Source organism: Myiozetetes cayanensis, unplaced genomic scaffold, assembly GCF_022539395.1.
Source record: "Myiozetetes cayanensis isolate MyiCay16 unplaced genomic scaffold, myiCay2020 scf15, whole genome shotgun sequence".
NCBI lineage: Eukaryota > Metazoa > Chordata > Aves > Passeriformes > Tyrannidae > Myiozetetes > Myiozetetes cayanensis.
The window spans coordinates 14,362,678-14,378,287 of record NW_026087159.1 but is presented as its reverse complement, the minus strand read 5'-3'; the positions used below and the strand labels follow the sequence as shown (position 1 = coordinate 14,378,287).

Below are 15,610 nucleotides of genomic sequence, written 5' to 3'. Positions count from 1 at the left end.
GTTTGTTGTAAAGTTAGTAGGAAGAGGGCATAATTGCCTTCTGGCTAGCAGCTTTTTTTCTGAATTGTGATTTGTTGCTGAATTAACTTGGTCCCATGAATCAAACCTGTTTCTGGGAGACCCTGTGGCCTTTCCCCTTCTTCCCTAAAGGTTTAACAGCTCCTGCTGTCCTGTAGTTTCTTTAGAGAGACTGAAAGCAGGAAATAACTAACCAGCTGCCTGGTCACCTCGTGCACTTTTACCTGTGGAGGCCACTGGTGGGAGGCCTGTGGGTGTGCCTTGTGGACCTCTGCCCCCAGGACACAGAGAGGAGCTTCTAACTGGAAAAACAACCAACAACTGATCCGCTCTCAGGAAGGCAGCACAGCGTGTCAGCAGTGTTCACGTGCAGAGTGGCTCTGGGAAGCCTGGGGTGACAGTGACAGTGGCCTGGAGCTCTGCACAGGAGCCTGGTGGAGCAGTTCTGCTCACATCCCACTGCAGGAGGGGCTCGTAGCCAGCAAGCCTTCCTGGGAACAAAGTCAGGATGTGTTAAACAGCTGTGCTGACATAAACCCGCATCAGTGAGGATACAGCTGTCTGGTTATCTTGCAGAAGGTTACCTCAACAGTTAAGGACTATATTCCCAGAGTAAGTGGTTCCCTCTCCTGTCCTAACTTGAATTTCTCTGGAGCATCCTGAGAGTTCTTCCTACCCCTGTGATTCTGCACACCTTTCAGCTGGCCCAGCTCTGGGTACAAATATATCACTCACCACTTGGGGAACTGAACAGATCAGATTTTAATAGAATACAGAAAGCAGGTGCTTCATCAACCTGCACAGCAGATGCTGCATGAAGAGGTTGGTCCCTCTGAAGAGCCACAGCAGCATGTGGCAGCACCACTGAAGTTTCCCACTTTGGGCTGTGTTCTGTTCTTGGATGTGAATCTATAAATAAATTCTAGCAGAGTGAGCAAAACAAGTACTGGACAGAGGAATCTTTAATTACTGTTCCGCGTGTGTCACCTTTCGAGCCAGACACCCCTCTTCTCTCTGTGTAACCAACCTTAGCACCATGTTAGATCAGTTTGTAGCTGTTAATCCTGTTTTTAAAAAACGCTGTGAGGCCTCCCCAGATGTGTGATCTGCCATGCAGGGTTAGCACTGTGTTAGTGCTGCAGGTCTCTGCACAGCCAGGTTCTGGGGCCTGATGACGGCAGATCAATTCTTCAAGTAAAAGAACAGTGAAAAAGTGCGAGGAACTGGGCGCTTCCCAGGGCTCCTCTCTGGAGCCACAGGAGGCTGCTGGCTCTGCCAGCCTCCTGCCAGTGGCACGGCACCCATGTGGCACCTGGGACAGGCAGAGGGTGACTGCCAGGTCCTGCTAGTGCAGCAGCCTTGGCAGTGGGAGCAGAAAGCCAGCAGTTCACAGACGTCCTCACACACTTTCACTTCTCCTCCTTCTCCTCTTCCTCTGTGCTCTGAGAGCCTTTGTCCTCTGAGGGCAGCAGAGGCTGGTGCTGACAGGACTGGTGTCTGTCTGCACTGCTCCATGGGGGATGTAGGTCTGCCCTGCCGGGCTGCAGGAAGAGGGGCAGGAGGCTGGGGGTGAAGGGCATGTCCCTGAAGGCGTGCAGGAGGAAGATGCCGGACACGATGGTGAGGAAGCCGCTGATGGAGCCCACGATGTTGTCCAGCACCATGTGCTGCCACTCCTTGAAGAGGATGGTGGAGCACGTCATGACTGCCGTGGTGAACAGCACGTAGTAAACAGGTGTGACCACAGATGTGTTGAAAATGTCCAAGGCTTTGTTCAGGTAGTTGATCTGGATGCTGATGCAGATCACCAGGCACACCAGGAGCACCCAGCCCAGTGGCTCTTTCAGGACTGGCTTCCCAGAAAACAGTTCTTTCAGGGCAATGCCCAGGCCTTTGACACAGGATACAGACAGTGAGCCAATGGCAGAGCAGACCAAAACATAAACCAGCACGTTGCTCTGTCCGTAACGGGGTCCAGCCACGAAGATAAGCAGGAGGGAGCTCACCAGGACACACACAGCAAATGCAATGAATCCTTGGGGAAAGAATGAAAGAGCTCTGTGAGAACACAGTGACAGATGTAACTGGACAGCAAGCAGAGACAGAGGACAGGGTAACTGCCCCATCAGTCTGTCTTTTTGGCCTCCATCTGAAGGGACTGGGGTTGGGAAGCAGAGTCAGTCTGCAGCCTGAGCATAGCTGGAAGAGCCAGCAGCAGCTCTTTACAGTGCAATCACAAGTCAGGCTGTCAGATATAGCCCATGCTGGGAGTGGCAGGGGCATAGCCAGGCCCCAGGGCACTAGCAGAGGTGGGAGGCTTGTTGACCAGTTCTGCAGGAGGCCCAGGAGAGGAGCAGAAGGCTTGGGAAGCCCTGGCTGAACTCTGGGGGCTGTGGTGTGATAAAAAGCAAAGTGCCACATGACAGGAGTGCAAGGCCCTGCCAGAGTGTTCCTTCTAATGAGCAGCAGCACCTACCTGTTACTCTGCTTTGCTCTTCTGCCTGTGCTTCCTTCCTCCATCTCTGGTGGCTTATTCTGCCATGTGTGCTATTGCCCACATCATATCCTTGCAATTTGATTTACCCTCTGACATAAGCACTACAACTACCTGATCTTGGATGTAACTCATTGAATTCATTCATCCTTCCCTGAAGGTCCTCCTCTGCCTTCCCTCAGCCACACCACTGCCACCCTGGTGTCCAGGAATTCCCTATCCTATCCTGCCACTGCCACAGGCCAACCCCTTCTGCTGGCAGCTGCACCTAATTCCCCTGCTCTTTACTTTTTGCATCTACACCTCATAGACAGTTTAAAAAAAGCCCACGTGGTAACTGCTGATGATTCCAGTTGGGTCTGCAGGACAAGAAACAGCTCCGTTACCATTTAGTTCAGTCCCTACTAATCCAGCCAAGTTGTGTCCCACCTTCTACTGTCAGTTCCAAGCCTGAAGTTGACAGGACCCCTTTTATTTTAGTACCTGGATCCTTCAGCTTCTCCGCCATTGACTCCAGGCTGGAAACCTCCTCTTCCTGCGGAGCGTGGATCACCATCACAGTGGAGCCCAGGATACTCAGGACGCAGCCAATCTTCCCATGAACATTCAGCTGCTCGTTGAGGAAGGTGGAAGACAGAACTGCACTGAAAGATAGTACAAAAAACCCAATTAAAACTAATTAAGGCAAGAGATGGGAGTACCTGAGGGAAGAGAGGGAGGAAAGCAGAGCAACTGCTTTCATCACTGAGGGTAGTAGGTGAGGTGAGGGTGTTTCTGAGGCTGCTTACCTAACAAGGACACTTAGAGCACCCAGTGGAGTTACCAGTGTTGCAGGGGCAAAGGCATAGGCAGCAAAGTTTGCAGCTTCTCCAACTCCCACTGCAAGAGAAAAATCCTGTTGGGTGAGCATCAAAGTAGGAGCAATTCACCATAATACAAGTTTGAGCGTAGTCAGAAAAGCCTCAGTTTCCAGCTGAGCATCCTGTGTTTCTCTGAGGTATGTCATGCAACCAGGAAAGAACAGCACCAGCAAGAACAACCAGGAGCCCCAACAGGTTCTCTTGGGAAGGGAAGGCTCAGTGTGATGCGTGGTGATCCTTAGTCACAAGTGCCTATACAGCAAGCAGCAACCACAGGAAACTATTGCCACAACAGCCACAAAGCTGAAAGGAGTTTGTATTTCTAAATTGTGTTCTTCTCCTGGAGCTGCTTTTACAGCTTTTTAAAGAGTAAATCAAGTACAGGTGGTTCTTAACATTGAAAAGTGTAAAGTGGAGCTGCTGAAATTGCTGTAGCATCAAACAGTGCTGGATGTTCTGTTATCACTACATCCTCTGGGCAGGCCACATCAGAAGCCAACCCAGCTAGACCAGCTCCTCAGCTCCTACTTAGCAGAGAAACCTGGTAATGCACAAGACTTTAGGACATTTTAGAGTTAAAATTAGATCAACATCATCCTCAGGTACTCGGAAGAAAATCAAGCAAACAATGATCATCATCATAAAACATGGAAGTGACTGGAAATAACCATCAACAGTTTTAACAGAGCAGGCTCTGGGTGACCTATTTGTGGCCTTCCAGTACCTGAAGAGAGGTGGGGAGAGACTGTTTTTAAGGGCATGACAGGATATGGGGGAATGGCTTCCAGCTGGCAGAGAGGAGGTTTACATTAGATATTTAGGGAGAAATCCTTTACTGTGAGGGCAGCGAGGTCCTGGCACAGGTTTCCCAGAGAAGCTGTCTTATCCCTGGGAGTGTCCAAGGCGAGGCTGGACGGGGCTTGGAGCAGCCTGGTCTAGCGGAAGGTGTCCCTGCTCGTGGTCTTTAAGGTCCCTTCCACGACTGACGCTGTCCCGAGTGTGTCTTAGCCAGGGTGAGCGCGGTACTTACTGCACAGCAGCCCTGCCCACCACAGCCATTCCCGCAGGTACGCGTGCCCTCCTTGCCCTGAGCGCGGGGGAAAGAGAAACAGAAAGCCTCAGATGAAGTGACACGGGTGAAGAGACGCGGATGAAGCGACACTCGCGGTGCCCGGAGCGGCCGTACCTGCCCTGGCGCGGCCGCGGCGGCACAGCCGGAGCAGCCCCTTCTTCTTGAGGACGAAGCTGCTGCCGATGAAGGCGCTGGAGGACAGGGCCAGCCCCAGCCCCAGCCCGAAGCCGGCCCCCATGGCCCCGGCGCGTTCGCCGGCGGGGCGGGGACCGGCCGGGATGGAGCGGAAGGGGCGGGGAGCGGGCCCGGCTTCCGCGGGAACGGGAACGGGAGCGGGCTCGGAGCCTCCCCGGGGGCGCGGTGAGCGCGTCTGCCGTGCCGGGCTGGAGAAGGAGGGATGAGCAAGGATGAGCAAGGGCAAGGACGATGCCCCCCACGAGCTGGAGAGCCAGTTCGTGCTGCGGCTGCCGCCGGTGAGAGCCCGTCGGCCCCGGCGCGGGGTACCCCGAGCTCGGCCCCGGGTGCCCTCCGCGTCCGGGAGGGCTGGGCAGGGCAGCGGGGAATCTGCGGGGCTGGAGAGGGGCACGGAAGCAGGCTGGGGGCTTTGGGGCCGGGGTAGCCCGTCCCCGCTCTCCTGAACGGGTTTTCCACGGAGGGGAGCTCCTGCCATGCGGAGCAGGAGGCCCGGGAGACAACAGAGGGGATTAGGTTGTAGAGATTTAGCAAGTGCTGGCTCTTCGGTTGCTGTGGCTGTAAGTGGCCTCGATGACATTTGTTAGGTGCTTGAGACCGAGACTCTGTTTTCGGTGGTGCCCAGCGACAGGACGAGGAGCAATGGCCATAAAACAAAGCACAGGAAGTTCCTCCTCAACGTGAGGAAGAACTTCTTTTCATTGAGAGTGGCAGAGCATGGGAATGGGCTGCCCAGGGAGGTCGTGGAGTCTCCCTCTCTGGAGACATTCCAAACCCACCTGGATGCGTTCCTGTGTCACCTGCTCCAGGTGACCCTGCCTTGGCAGGGAGGTTGGACTGGATGATCTCCAGAGGTCCATTCCAACCCCAGCCGTTCTGGGATTCTGTGACTGTCCTGCTGAGATGACAAGGGCTTGGTGCGGGGAGCTGTAACTTCCCCAGCTCTGTGTTCCCCTGGCAGGTGTGTCTGTCAGGGCCCTCACAGCACTGTGTCATGCCAGGACTGTGGAAGAGCACCAGGAGCAGCACGGGATTGACGTGATGTTGGGAGGAGGGTGCAGTTTTCACCCTGGCTCTTGCAGTTGCTGTTCTGCGTGGGGCTGGCAGGTGTTTAAAGCTGGGTGGGCTGTGCAGAAGCCTTTGGGGGTTCTTGGAGGAAGCACACCCTCTCCTGAAGTAAGTGTGTCCAATCTTCCCAGGAATATGCCTCCACTGTGCGGCGAGCGGTCCAGTCTGGGAACGTCAACCTGAAGGACAGGCTCACCATTGAGCTGCACGGTGAGTGAGCAGCACCGGGGCATCTTAATCCTCTCCTGGCTGTCTGCAGGTGAAGCTGTGCCACTTGCATGTGTTGTCCTGTGGAGTTGTTGCTGCCCAGGGAAGTCTTGCCCAGTGTGGCTGTTTAGCCACAGCACTGACCTGTTCCCATGGCTCTCCACAGCGGATGGGCGCCATGGGATTGTCCGTGTGGACCGGGTGCCACTGGCAGCCAAGCTGGTGGATCTGCCCTGCATCATCGAGAGCTTAAAAACCATCGACAAGAAAACCTTCTACAAGACAGCAGATATTTGCCAGGTAAGGGCTACCCTTCTCACCTGCCCCAACAGCTTAATTCCTTGCTCCCCCTCCCTTGCACCCTCTGGCAGCTGGACATCCAGTATAACATGGCCAATTCCTGTATTCTCACAGTATCAGCAGTTTAAAATTCCCCATTCTGCTTGGTGTTTAGAAACCTCATTTCTGTAGCATGAAATAGGATTGTCCTTGTGACAGCTTAACTGCTGCTGTGTCCAGCTGAGCTGGGTGTGAAACTGTGGTTTCCCACACCCTGTGCCCCTGAATCCCTTTGGCTCACAGCATTCAGTGGGCAGACACTGTTCCTTCACGTCCTCTTGCCTTTACAATAAACCTTTGCGTTTCTGGGGGGATTCCAGATGCTTGTGTGCACCGTGGATGGGGATCTCTACCCCCCTTTGGAAGAGCAGACTGTGAGCACTGACCCCAAGGCAAACAAGAAGAAGGACAAGGACAGAGAGAAGAAATTCATATGGAACCATGGCAGTGAGTAGAGACTGTGCCAAGCCCCTCCAAACTCCTCCACCTCAACACCCCACAGCTGTGCAGGCTACTCACAGCTGCCAAGTACTGGCTGCACTGCTGCTCCATTTCCAGGGCTCTCTCTGCTGCTGAAGGGTCTTCTCCCTTCAGAAGACATGCACTTCTCTCACTGGGCCATCTGCCTGACACGTGCAATCTGTTTCCTCTGTCGCAGTCACTCTCCCCCTGAAGAACGTGCGGAAGAGGCGATTCCGGAAGACAGCTAAGAAGAAGGTGAGTTGCTTCTCACACAGATGCAGATGCAATACCCAAGGGATAGGAAGGCAGAGACATGAGAGCTGTAACTGTCTATTGGTCCAGAAAACAAGGGATTTCTTAATGTTCCTGCACATGTTTTCTTGCCTGAGATGAGGGTGAAGGGAGGGGAGTAAATTTAAACACTTCTTTGGGTGCTTCCTCCATGTTTTCCAAGATGCTCCTGAGGGCAAAATCCTCTATGCAGAGTACTGCTGAACTTCATTCCTGTGGCTGCCCTGCCATAGCACATCTCCTCCTGCTCTTAGAGAGGAAAGGAAAGGAGACTTACATGGAAATGAGGCTTCACTCATTCCTGCTTTCCCAGTCTTCTCTCCCTGCATGGCCCTTTCCCTTCCCCAACAGGCAGTGCTACAAATAGTACAACTGTCACTTCAGCCGGGGGAGTGACAACAGATGGAGCTCAGGGACTGTCTCTGCATATGCACAAGCCAGGCAAGGTGTTGGGGAGATGCAGCACCCTGAGGCTGGGAAGACTTGTTCTTCTCTCCTTTGCAGTTTCTGAGAACAGGATGGAGTGTGATTTTGCATGACATTTGGGAAACAAATTACTTGACATGTTCTTATAGCCCACAGGAGAGATATCACAGCAGTAAGATTCCTGATTAATTTAAAAGTGAAAAAGCAAACCATCTTTTAAGTGAGATCAGAAGGAGTTGAGCTGACCATCAACACCTCAAGGCCTTTCTGCATACACATGGAAAGTCTTGTTTCATGAGTAGTATGAGCAGAAAAGCGAGAGCACACAACCAACCAAGGAGCTCTGTACAAAAAAAAAGAGGGATTGTTTTAGGGGGGTGCACAAATTATTACATCTTGGTTGAGCACAAACAAATGCTGAGCAGAAAGCTCTAAGAGAAGAGAGCCTTGAAACGGGGCTCTGTCCAGAGGTGGAGGGTTGGGGTTGACCAGCAACATGCACGAGGCATTTAACAGTGTCTCTGTTCTCTTTGCCCTCTCTGGCCCAGTATATTGAGTCTCCTGATGTGGAAAAGGAGGTGAAGCGTCTCCTGAGCACCGATGCCGAAGCTGTCAGTGTCCGTATCCTTTCAGTGGGGAGAAAGCTCAGGGGTGGGACAGGACTCTGTGTGACCTGGGGATTCTGGGAGGGACAGACAGGTTGAGCTTTGTGTGGGTGGGGGAGGCTGGTAGGTAAGCACACAAGAGATGCTGAAGTTTTGGAGCCTCATCTTTGCCATGTTCAAAACTTACTGTTTCCTCATGGTGATCATTGTTGTGCTGAGCAGGAACTGAAATAATAGTAGAGGAGAACTCATCAAAAAAGGAGTCTGGGGTGTTTCATCCTAGGTATCCTTAGCTACAAGGCCAGACTTGTTGAAGGGGCAGTGATCTCCTGCAGTTTTCAGCATTCTTCCACTTTCCTCTTTTTCCCTTGACTCCCCTGTTCCTGCTGTCAGGCTGGGAGGTCATTGCTGAAGATGAAACAAAAGAAGTGGACAACCATGGTTCACTCACCAGCCTGGACATCTCTTCCCCAGGGATGTCAGGACACAAGCAAGGCCACGGCTCCTCAGGTGCAGTGGGGAAGGTTCTTGTTTTCTTCCCACTTCCTAAGTGGTCCCTGACAGGCAGAGGGTGCTGGGAGGTCATCAGCTGTGTGTTAACTCTTTTGTCCCCACCTAGAACACGATGAACTGCGGGAGATATTTAATGACATCAGCAGCAGCAGCGAGGACGAAGATGAGAGGGACCATCATGACGACGAAGACCTGAACATCATGGACACTGAGGAAGACTTGGAGAGACAGCTGCAGGACAAGCTGAATGAGTCTGATGGGCAGCAGCAGGAGAATGAGGGGTCCAACCAGATCGGTGAGTGGGTGGCAGAGCACAGCAGAACTGTTGGGATGCCAGGCAGGCTGCACTGCCCAGCTCTGCTGCTGCTCTGGCTGTGAGCTCACTCTCCCTTCCAGCCATGGGGATCCAGAAACAGATTGACAACCTGAAAAGTAAACTCCAGGAGACTCAAGACAGGAGGAAGCGCCAGGAGGATCTCATCATGAAAGTGGAGAACCTGGCCCTCAAGGTGAGAGCTCTCTTGGAGTCTCTTCCAGTCCTCTATTTAGCACTGGCTTGCCATTAGATCCAGCAGACTGATTTAGCTGCTGCCCTGGAGAAGCCAGGGGCCTTTGCATGCTGGATTAAAAACAGTTGTGGTGTGGTCATACACACTCCAGCATTTCCCTGTGGAAGCAAAGCAGTCTGTGGAACTGGAGGAGATAAGGGGGTGTCAGTGCATCTGGAGGCTTGCTGCGCTATTTGTCATGTTGTGCCAGCACCCATTCAGTTGAGAACACATTGGTAACTGTGGTCTGGCATGTTTGTCTCTACAGACCCGTCTCCAGGCTGTCCTGGATGAGTTCAAGCAGCAGGAAGAGCGAGAGAAGCAGCAGGTGAGGAAGCTCCCACAGTGGAGCGGGAAGTACTGGGGCACAACAAGATTCTAGGCTTGGCCTCTGATGAAGTGTCCCCAGTCCTGTACCACTCCAGCTGCTGAGAACTCCAGTATTCCAGGTCAGGTGGGGTTGTACCTCACCTGTAGTTGCATGGAGCTTCCTGAGGCACAAGGGGATGCAGGGAGTGGGTTGATTGCAGCCTTCCTGCTGAAGGAGCAGTGAGCCAAAACATGTCCAGTCAGCAGTCCAAAGCTGCCAGGATTGCTGACACACAAACCCACTGGCATCCATGCACCAGAAAGGCAGTGGCTGTAGACTCTTGGCAGATTTCCTGCCTGGGCAGCTCTGTTCCAGCCAGGTACCAAGGCAGGAGGTTCTTTCTCTCACGTTCCTGTGGGCAGTGCCAGTTCTGTTCCAGAGGTGCCCAGGCACAGCTCTGGGCAACACACAGGCACGGGTAAAAGATCTGCAGGAACACAGAAATGTTGAGGCTGGGGCTGCCCAGAGTCCCAGCCACGCCTGACTGTAATCCTCTCTCCCTCTTCCCAGATGGCATCCCTGCAGGAGCAGCTGGAGTCCCTCATGGAGAAATGAGGAGTGGGCTTGGGTCTTTGTGAGCAGAGCTGAAAGTGGTGGTCACCTGCCATGCTGAAGTCTTTGCTTTACTCACCCACTTCTGCTGCCAGAAGTGCTGCTGGGCAGCGCTAGAGGTTCCATGTCCAGAGCTGCTTTCACATCCATTGTTCTGGGTTTGGCTGGTGGAGCTGAAAGGTTGGACTGTGCCTGTGAGAGCAGCCAAAACACCGGATTTACTGTAAATACTCAGCACTGATCTCCCTGGGACAGCACAGTGTTGGTTTGTGCATCGTATTGAATCTTGGGCGTGCTGGGCTGTGGCCTGGTAGGAACTTGTTCTTGTGTTTGAGGAGTGCTTGTGTCTGCAAACCAAACTCTAATATTAAAGTACCCTTTCCAACCCTGGTCTGTTCCTGGGTGGTCTCTCGAGGGTCTGGCTGCACAGCCCCTGGCAGGGAGCAGTTCCTGGGCACCTCTGGGACACTGCTGGGCCCCTTCCTCAAAATGCTCCGTGTGGGGCTGGGTCAAAAGTGACTGTGTGCCATCACTCTGGGGGAGGAACGAGGGCCTCCTGATCAAGGAGTTTCTGTAATTCCTCACAGACTAGGCAGGCAAATCCCAGATTAACCTGACAGGGTGGGAAGAGGATTAGAAGGGTGGTTACAGGAGGCAACGGAGGACACCAGGGGCTTCAGCAAGTGTGTGCTACGGCGGGACACCCCTCTCAAAACCCAAAGGGCAAGGGAGAAGGCTTCCAAGCTCTACCCCCTGCACAGAAAGGAAAAGATCAGCAGCAGCCCTGGGAGATGACAGCTGTGTCCAGATAGTCAAGAAAGAGAGATAAGCCTGAGGAAGACGTGGAGCTCAAGAAGGGCGAGAGCGTGCCCGCGTGCACGTGCCCTTGAGCTGCTCCTGGGGGCTGGCAGGAGCAGCCATGGAGGAAACCTACCTGCTGAACGTGGAGGGGGTCAAAAAGAAGATCCTGCATGGAGGCCAAGGGGAGCTGCCAAAGTTGCAGGATGGGAGCAAGGTAAATTGTCTTTGTTTGTTGTTTCCCCCAAGGCCCTGGGAGAGGGAGTGGGTTTGACACCACCAGTCCTGCCCATTGCAGCTCACAAGCTGAGCTCCAGGTCTGGGGTAGAGCGAGATCCCTCACAAGAGAGGTGTAGGAAGGGCTGGTTTGGGCACAGGCTGCCACGTTGCCCATGGCCTCACCTTGCACTGGGCCTGTGACACCTCCTCTCTCTGTCCTGGTGCCATGAGAGCTGAGCAGCCCCCATGGGTTGCTGAAATCTGCCTTTCCTGCCTTTCCTCCTCAAGCAGGAGTGAGGTGAGGCAATGGATTGTTCTTGGGAGATTCCTCAGACCCTGGGTATGGGCAGATCAGTGTGGGTTCCACCAGGTCCTGATGCATGCGGTGAGAGCACCCTCTGTCCTGGGCTCTCCATGGGGGGATCCATAGGGAGCAGCATAGATGGGTGTTGGGCCACTCCACCATCTGCCTGTTGTCCTGAGACAAGTGGGCAGCAGTCACCACCTCCTGCTGCAGGGGGAGAGCTGCCAGTCCAACCAGCACGTTGCTGGGAGCAGGCCTGACCCCACAGCTCAGCTCACTGGGACTGCCACGGGGACTGAACGCTGGGCTCTCTCCGGGGCAGTTCACCTTCCACTTCCAGACGCTGAAGGACAACTTTGAGCGCACGGTGATCGACGACAGCCGGGAAGCTGGAACGCCCATGGAGATCATCGTGGGCAAGATGTTCAAGCTGGAGATATGGGAGACGCTGCTCAGCTCCATGAGAATCGGGGAGGTGGCAGAGTTCTGGTGCGACATCATTGTGAGTGAGGGGCCCACAGACGCGTATTTCCCTCCTTCCTGCAGAGCCGGGGCACAGGACCGTGCATCCCACAGGTGTTCCAGCTTTACCTAGTGCAAGCACAGGGGGCACGGGTGTCACTCTGCCACAGGTCACCAGGGGGGCAGCCCCAGGTGAAGGGGTGCACTGAGTGGGGTTCCCCCCTCCTTGCAGCACACAGGCATGTATGCCCTGGTCTCCAGGGGCATGAGGAGGATCGCAGAGGGACGGGACCCCCTGGAAGGGCAGAAGCACCGCTGTGGCATGGGCAACATGTTTGACTACCACAGCACAGGCTACGCCGACCTGGACGAGCTGCAGCGGACGCCACAGCCCCTCATCTTCGTCATGGAGCTGTTCCGGGTAAGGGGGACGGAGGGACGGCCGCCAGAGCGGGAACGGCTCCCACAGGCGGCTCAACTCCTGCTGCCCGTGCAGGTGGAGGAGCCCTCAGCGTACAAGCGTGACACGTGGGCCATGAATAGTGAGGAGAAGCTGGCAGCAGTGCCAGTGCTGCACAGCGAGGGCAACCGCCTCGTCCTCCGCAGGGAGTTCGCGCAGGCGGCCGCCAAGTACCAGGAGGCCGTGATCTGCCTGAGGAACCTCCAGGCCAAGGTGAGCGGGGCCAGGCAGCTCCCGACAACCCTGCCTGGGTGGTGCCTCAGAGCGCTTCCCTGTGGGCCCTGTGTGCCTGGGAGGGGATGGCCACAGCCCCTGCCGCAGCCAGCGTTTCTCCCCGGGCAGGAGAAGCCGTGGGAGGAGGACTGGCTGAAGCTGGAGAGCCTGGTCACACCGCTGGTGCTCAACTACTGCCAGTGCCAGCTGGAGCTCGGCGAGTACTACGAGGTGCTGGAGCACACGACGGAGCTTCTCCAGAAGCACAACGGTACCTGTGCCCTGCATCCCACCCCTTCTTGCTCCAAGGACTCTGTCCTCTGGATCCCCCAGTCGTGGCAATGCTCGTCCCATGTCCCTCTGCCTGTGACAGTACCTATGTCACCTGCATCCCCACGTCCGCTGCAGAACCCGTGTTCCAGTTTCCCCTGCCTGTGACAGTGCCCACAACCCTGGTTTCCCCTGCCCACAGTGGCACCTCTAGGTCCACCACCACCACTTTTCCCCTTTCCCTGATGATTCCTGCCCTGCTGCCCTGGTCTCCCTGCCCTCCCTTACAGGTGTGTAACCCTGCTCCATGAGCTTCATGTCCCCTGGTTCCCAGGGTCTCCAGCTCCCATGGCCGGTGGCCCTGAGCTGTGGGACCCCCACTGGGGGCTCTTCTCTCCTGGCAGACAATGCCAAGGCCTATTTCAAGCGGGCAAAGGCCCACGCTGCGGTCTGGAACGAGCGGGAGGCGCGGGAGGACTTCATGCGCGTGGCTCACCTGGACCCCTCCATGGCGGCCGCCGTGAAGAAGGAGCTGAAGCAGCTGGGGGAGAGGATGAGGAAGAAGCACGTGGAGGATCGGAAGCGCTACCAGGGGCTCTTCCAGTCCCCCCAGGGTCAGCGGGCCAGCAAGGGGCAGGAGAGCAGGATGGGAGGGACCCAAGGAACAGAACAACCAGGGGCTGGGAGTGAAGGGGAGGCACCAGGAGGAGAAGCAGCCCAGGGACAGCCTGCAGTGGCAGAGGTAGAAGCGAGGGATCAGACAGGACTGGGGGAAGAAGTAAAGTTGGACATGTGTGGGGCAAAGCCAGAGAGCCTGGGAACAGAGGAGGAAGAGGAGAAAGAGGAGGAGAGAGAAGACGAAGAAGAGGACAGGGAGGAGGCAGAGAAGGAAGAAGAAAAGGGAGAAGAAAAGGGAGAAGAAAAGGAAGAAGAAAAGGAAGAAGAAAAGGAAGAAGAAAAGGAAGAAGAAAAGGAAGAAGAAAAGGAAGAAGAAAAGGAAGAAGAAAAGGAAGAAGAAAAGGAAGAAGAAAAGGGAAGAAGAAAAGGAAGAAGAAAAGGGAGAAGAAAAGGAAGAAGAAAAGGGAGAAGAAAAGGAAGAAGAGGAGGAAGAAGAAGAAAAACAAGAACATGAAGAAGAAGAAGAGAAAGAAGAAGAGATGGAGGAGGAGAAAGTAGAGACGGGGGCAGAGGAAAAAGATGAAAAATTGGAGGAAGAGGAGGTGGAGAAGGTGGAAGAAAAGGAAGAAGAAGAGGAGAGGCAGGAGAATGGAGAGACGGGGTCAAAAGAGGAAGATGAGAAATTGCAAGAGAGGGAGGAGGTGGAGAAGGAAAAAGAAAAGGAGGGAAAAGGGGAGAGGGAAGAGGAGAAGGTAGCAGAGAGAAAAGTGGAGGAGGACAAAGAGGAAGAGAGTCTATCAGCAGAGATGGAAAAGCTGGACAGTGGGCAGTGTGGGGAGTCAGGGGGGACAGAGGCAGCAGAGATTGAGCAGGAGCAAGAAGCCAATGAGGCAGAGAAAGATGGCACAGGGAGTGCAGCTGAGGCTCAGCCAAACAGAGACCCAGAGCTGGGGCCTCCCAGTGAGGAGCTGGAGCCAGCTGAGGAGTCCCCAGAGCTGGAGGACATGGAGGGTGAGACACCTGGAGAGGGTCTGGAAGAGGCAAGCTGCAGGAAGCAGCGAGCAGGCAGAGAATGAGAAAATGCTGGGGAAGGGAACATCCCCCCAGAGAGCTGCACCCCTGGGGCAGCCAGAGGAGGGGCAGTGGGCAGTTATCCCTGCGTGGGGGAAAGGCTGCTAGAGCACTGACAAGGAGGCACAGCACAGGCACCAGGGCTTCTGTGCCCTGAGAGGGAGCCCCGGGGCTCGGTCTGGCCCAGCAGTGACATGGGAACAACGCTGTCCTGACCCTGCCACCACTGAGCCCACTGTCCCTGCTGTGCAGCAGTGCCCTCTGCACCCCTGCCCCGACTCATGGGCTCCAGCGCCTTTCAGCTGGGCGCCACGGAGCCTTGCTGGCTGAGAAATAAAAGCTCTTCCCTGGCACCGTGTGCTGCAGTTGTTCCTGGATGTGACCGGCTTCCCTGATCATTGTCCACTCCTCCTGCCTTGCCCTGGAGCCCGGGGCACACGGATGGGGCAGTTCGTGCTATTCCTGAGTGAGGTAGTTAAGGAGGTTGCATTTCACCTCCATTTAAGCTTCTGAGTCTCTCCTGGGTGGGAGTGTCCCCAAACTTCCCTGCAGTGGCACCGTGTCAGGACCTTGCCCAGCACTGCCAGCCCTTCCAGACAGGGCTGAGAGCAGGTCCAGCCCAGAAAGTATCAGTCCTGTCCAGCCCAGAAAGTATCAGTCCTGTCCAGGCTTTATCATCAGCCTGGACTGTACCCTGTGCAGTGGGGAGGCTCTGAGAGCTCCCAGCCTTACCCTGAGCTGCTCCTCTGCTGAACCCCTCACTGTGCTATAGAGGCACCCGGACACCTCTGGGCACTGAAGATTTAATGCAGCTCCAGAAAAGAAAGCATGGAAGGAGAGGGCTGCCCAGCATCCCACTGCTGCCTACATCCTTTCCCAGGGCTGAAGGGTTTCCTACAGCAAAAGTTCCTGGGTGAGAAAGAGGCAACTGTCCCCACCCAGCCCCTGCCCCAGCCCTTCAGGTGAGGGGAAAGACCTTGCTGTGAGAGGACCAAGAGGGTGGTTGGGGGACACATCTGTGTCTGGGGAACCTGGAGCCCTGCTCTCAGCTTCTGTCCTGCCTCAAGTGGTGTTGACAGCCAGAGTGACAGTGCAGGCTGTGTCCCAGCAGCCCTGCAGGAGCAGTGCCAGGATGGCACAGCAATGGGAGCTGACTCAGAGGAGATGCATGGATAGAA

The 15,610-nt window shown here is 55.1% G+C and overlaps 4 protein-coding genes across 4 annotated transcripts; 3 read left to right on the top strand and 1 right to left on the bottom strand.

Moving 5' to 3' along the window:
• Positions 1–761: 761 nt before the first annotated feature.
• On the bottom strand, positions 762–4,703 carry LOC126637443 (magnesium transporter NIPA2-like). The gene is made up of 5 exons (XM_050310691.1): positions 4,559–4,703; positions 4,403–4,459; positions 3,301–3,391; positions 2,996–3,156; positions 762–2,053 (listed from the first exon to the last, which is right to left on the bottom strand). The coding sequence occupies exons 1-5, from the start codon at positions 4,680–4,682 to the stop codon at positions 1,428–1,430; spliced, it is 1,059 nt and encodes a 352-aa protein (XP_050166648.1). The 5' UTR covers positions 4,683–4,703; the 3' UTR covers positions 762–1,427.
• A 49-nt stretch (positions 4,704–4,752) lies between these two features.
• Positions 4,753–10,407, top strand: TAF7L (TATA-box binding protein associated factor 7 like). The gene is made up of 11 exons (XM_050310687.1): positions 4,753–4,917; positions 5,836–5,914; positions 6,078–6,211; positions 6,571–6,697; positions 6,909–6,967; positions 7,978–8,050; positions 8,428–8,544; positions 8,654–8,842; positions 8,944–9,056; positions 9,364–9,423; positions 9,976–10,407. Exons 1-11 carry the CDS (start codon positions 4,852–4,854, stop codon positions 10,018–10,020), a joined length of 1,062 nt encoding a protein of 353 aa, XP_050166644.1. The 5' UTR covers positions 4,753–4,851; the 3' UTR covers positions 10,021–10,407.
• A 128-nt stretch (positions 10,408–10,535) lies between these two features.
• LOC126637441 (aryl-hydrocarbon-interacting protein-like 1) lies at positions 10,536–12,920 on the top strand. The gene is made up of 5 exons (XM_050310688.1): positions 10,536–11,032; positions 11,661–11,840; positions 12,033–12,221; positions 12,297–12,473; positions 12,603–12,920. Exons 1-5 carry the CDS (start codon positions 10,937–10,939, stop codon positions 12,909–12,911), a joined length of 951 nt encoding a protein of 316 aa, XP_050166645.1. The 5' UTR covers positions 10,536–10,936; the 3' UTR covers positions 12,912–12,920.
• Positions 12,921–13,050: 130 nt separating this feature from the next.
• Positions 13,051–15,608, top strand: LOC126637538 (cilia- and flagella-associated protein 251-like). The gene is made up of 2 exons (XM_050310885.1): positions 13,051–13,718; positions 15,500–15,608. The coding sequence occupies exons 1-2, from the start codon at positions 13,051–13,053 to the stop codon at positions 15,606–15,608; spliced, it is 777 nt and encodes a 258-aa protein (XP_050166842.1).
• Positions 15,609–15,610: the final 2 nt, after the last annotated feature.

Coding starts and splice junctions, on each gene's coding strand:
- LOC126637443 (XM_050310691.1), bottom strand. CDS start 4,682: ATGGGGGCCGGCTTCGGGCTGGGGCTGGGGCTGGCCCTGTCCTCCAGC. Junction 4,460..4,558: donor CCGCGGCCGCGCCAGGGCAG/GTACGGCCGCTC, acceptor CCCCGCGCTCAG/GGCAAGGAGGGCACGCGTAC. Junction 3,157..3,300: donor GCTCTAAGTGTCCTTGTTAG/GTAAGCAGCCTC, acceptor ACTATCTTTCAG/TGCAGTTCTGTCTTCCACCT.
- LOC126637538 (XM_050310885.1), top strand. CDS start 13,051: ATGAGCTTCATGTCCCCTGGTTCCCAGGGTCTCCAGCTCCCATGGCCG. Junction 13,719..15,499: donor GAAAAGGAAGAAGAAAAGGA/AGAAGAAAAGGA, acceptor TCCTGCCTCAAG/TGGTGTTGACAGCCAGAGTG.
- LOC126637441 (XM_050310688.1), top strand. CDS start 10,937: ATGGAGGAAACCTACCTGCTGAACGTGGAGGGGGTCAAAAAGAAGATC. Junction 11,033..11,660: donor AGTTGCAGGATGGGAGCAAG/GTAAATTGTCTT, acceptor TCTCCGGGGCAG/TTCACCTTCCACTTCCAGAC. Junction 12,474..12,602: donor TGAGGAACCTCCAGGCCAAG/GTGAGCGGGGCC, acceptor CTCCCCGGGCAG/GAGAAGCCGTGGGAGGAGGA.
- TAF7L (XM_050310687.1), top strand. CDS start 4,852: ATGAGCAAGGGCAAGGACGATGCCCCCCACGAGCTGGAGAGCCAGTTC. Junction 6,212..6,570: donor AGACAGCAGATATTTGCCAG/GTAAGGGCTACC, acceptor GGGGGATTCCAG/ATGCTTGTGTGCACCGTGGA. Junction 8,843..8,943: donor TGAGGGGTCCAACCAGATCG/GTGAGTGGGTGG, acceptor TCTCCCTTCCAG/CCATGGGGATCCAGAAACAG.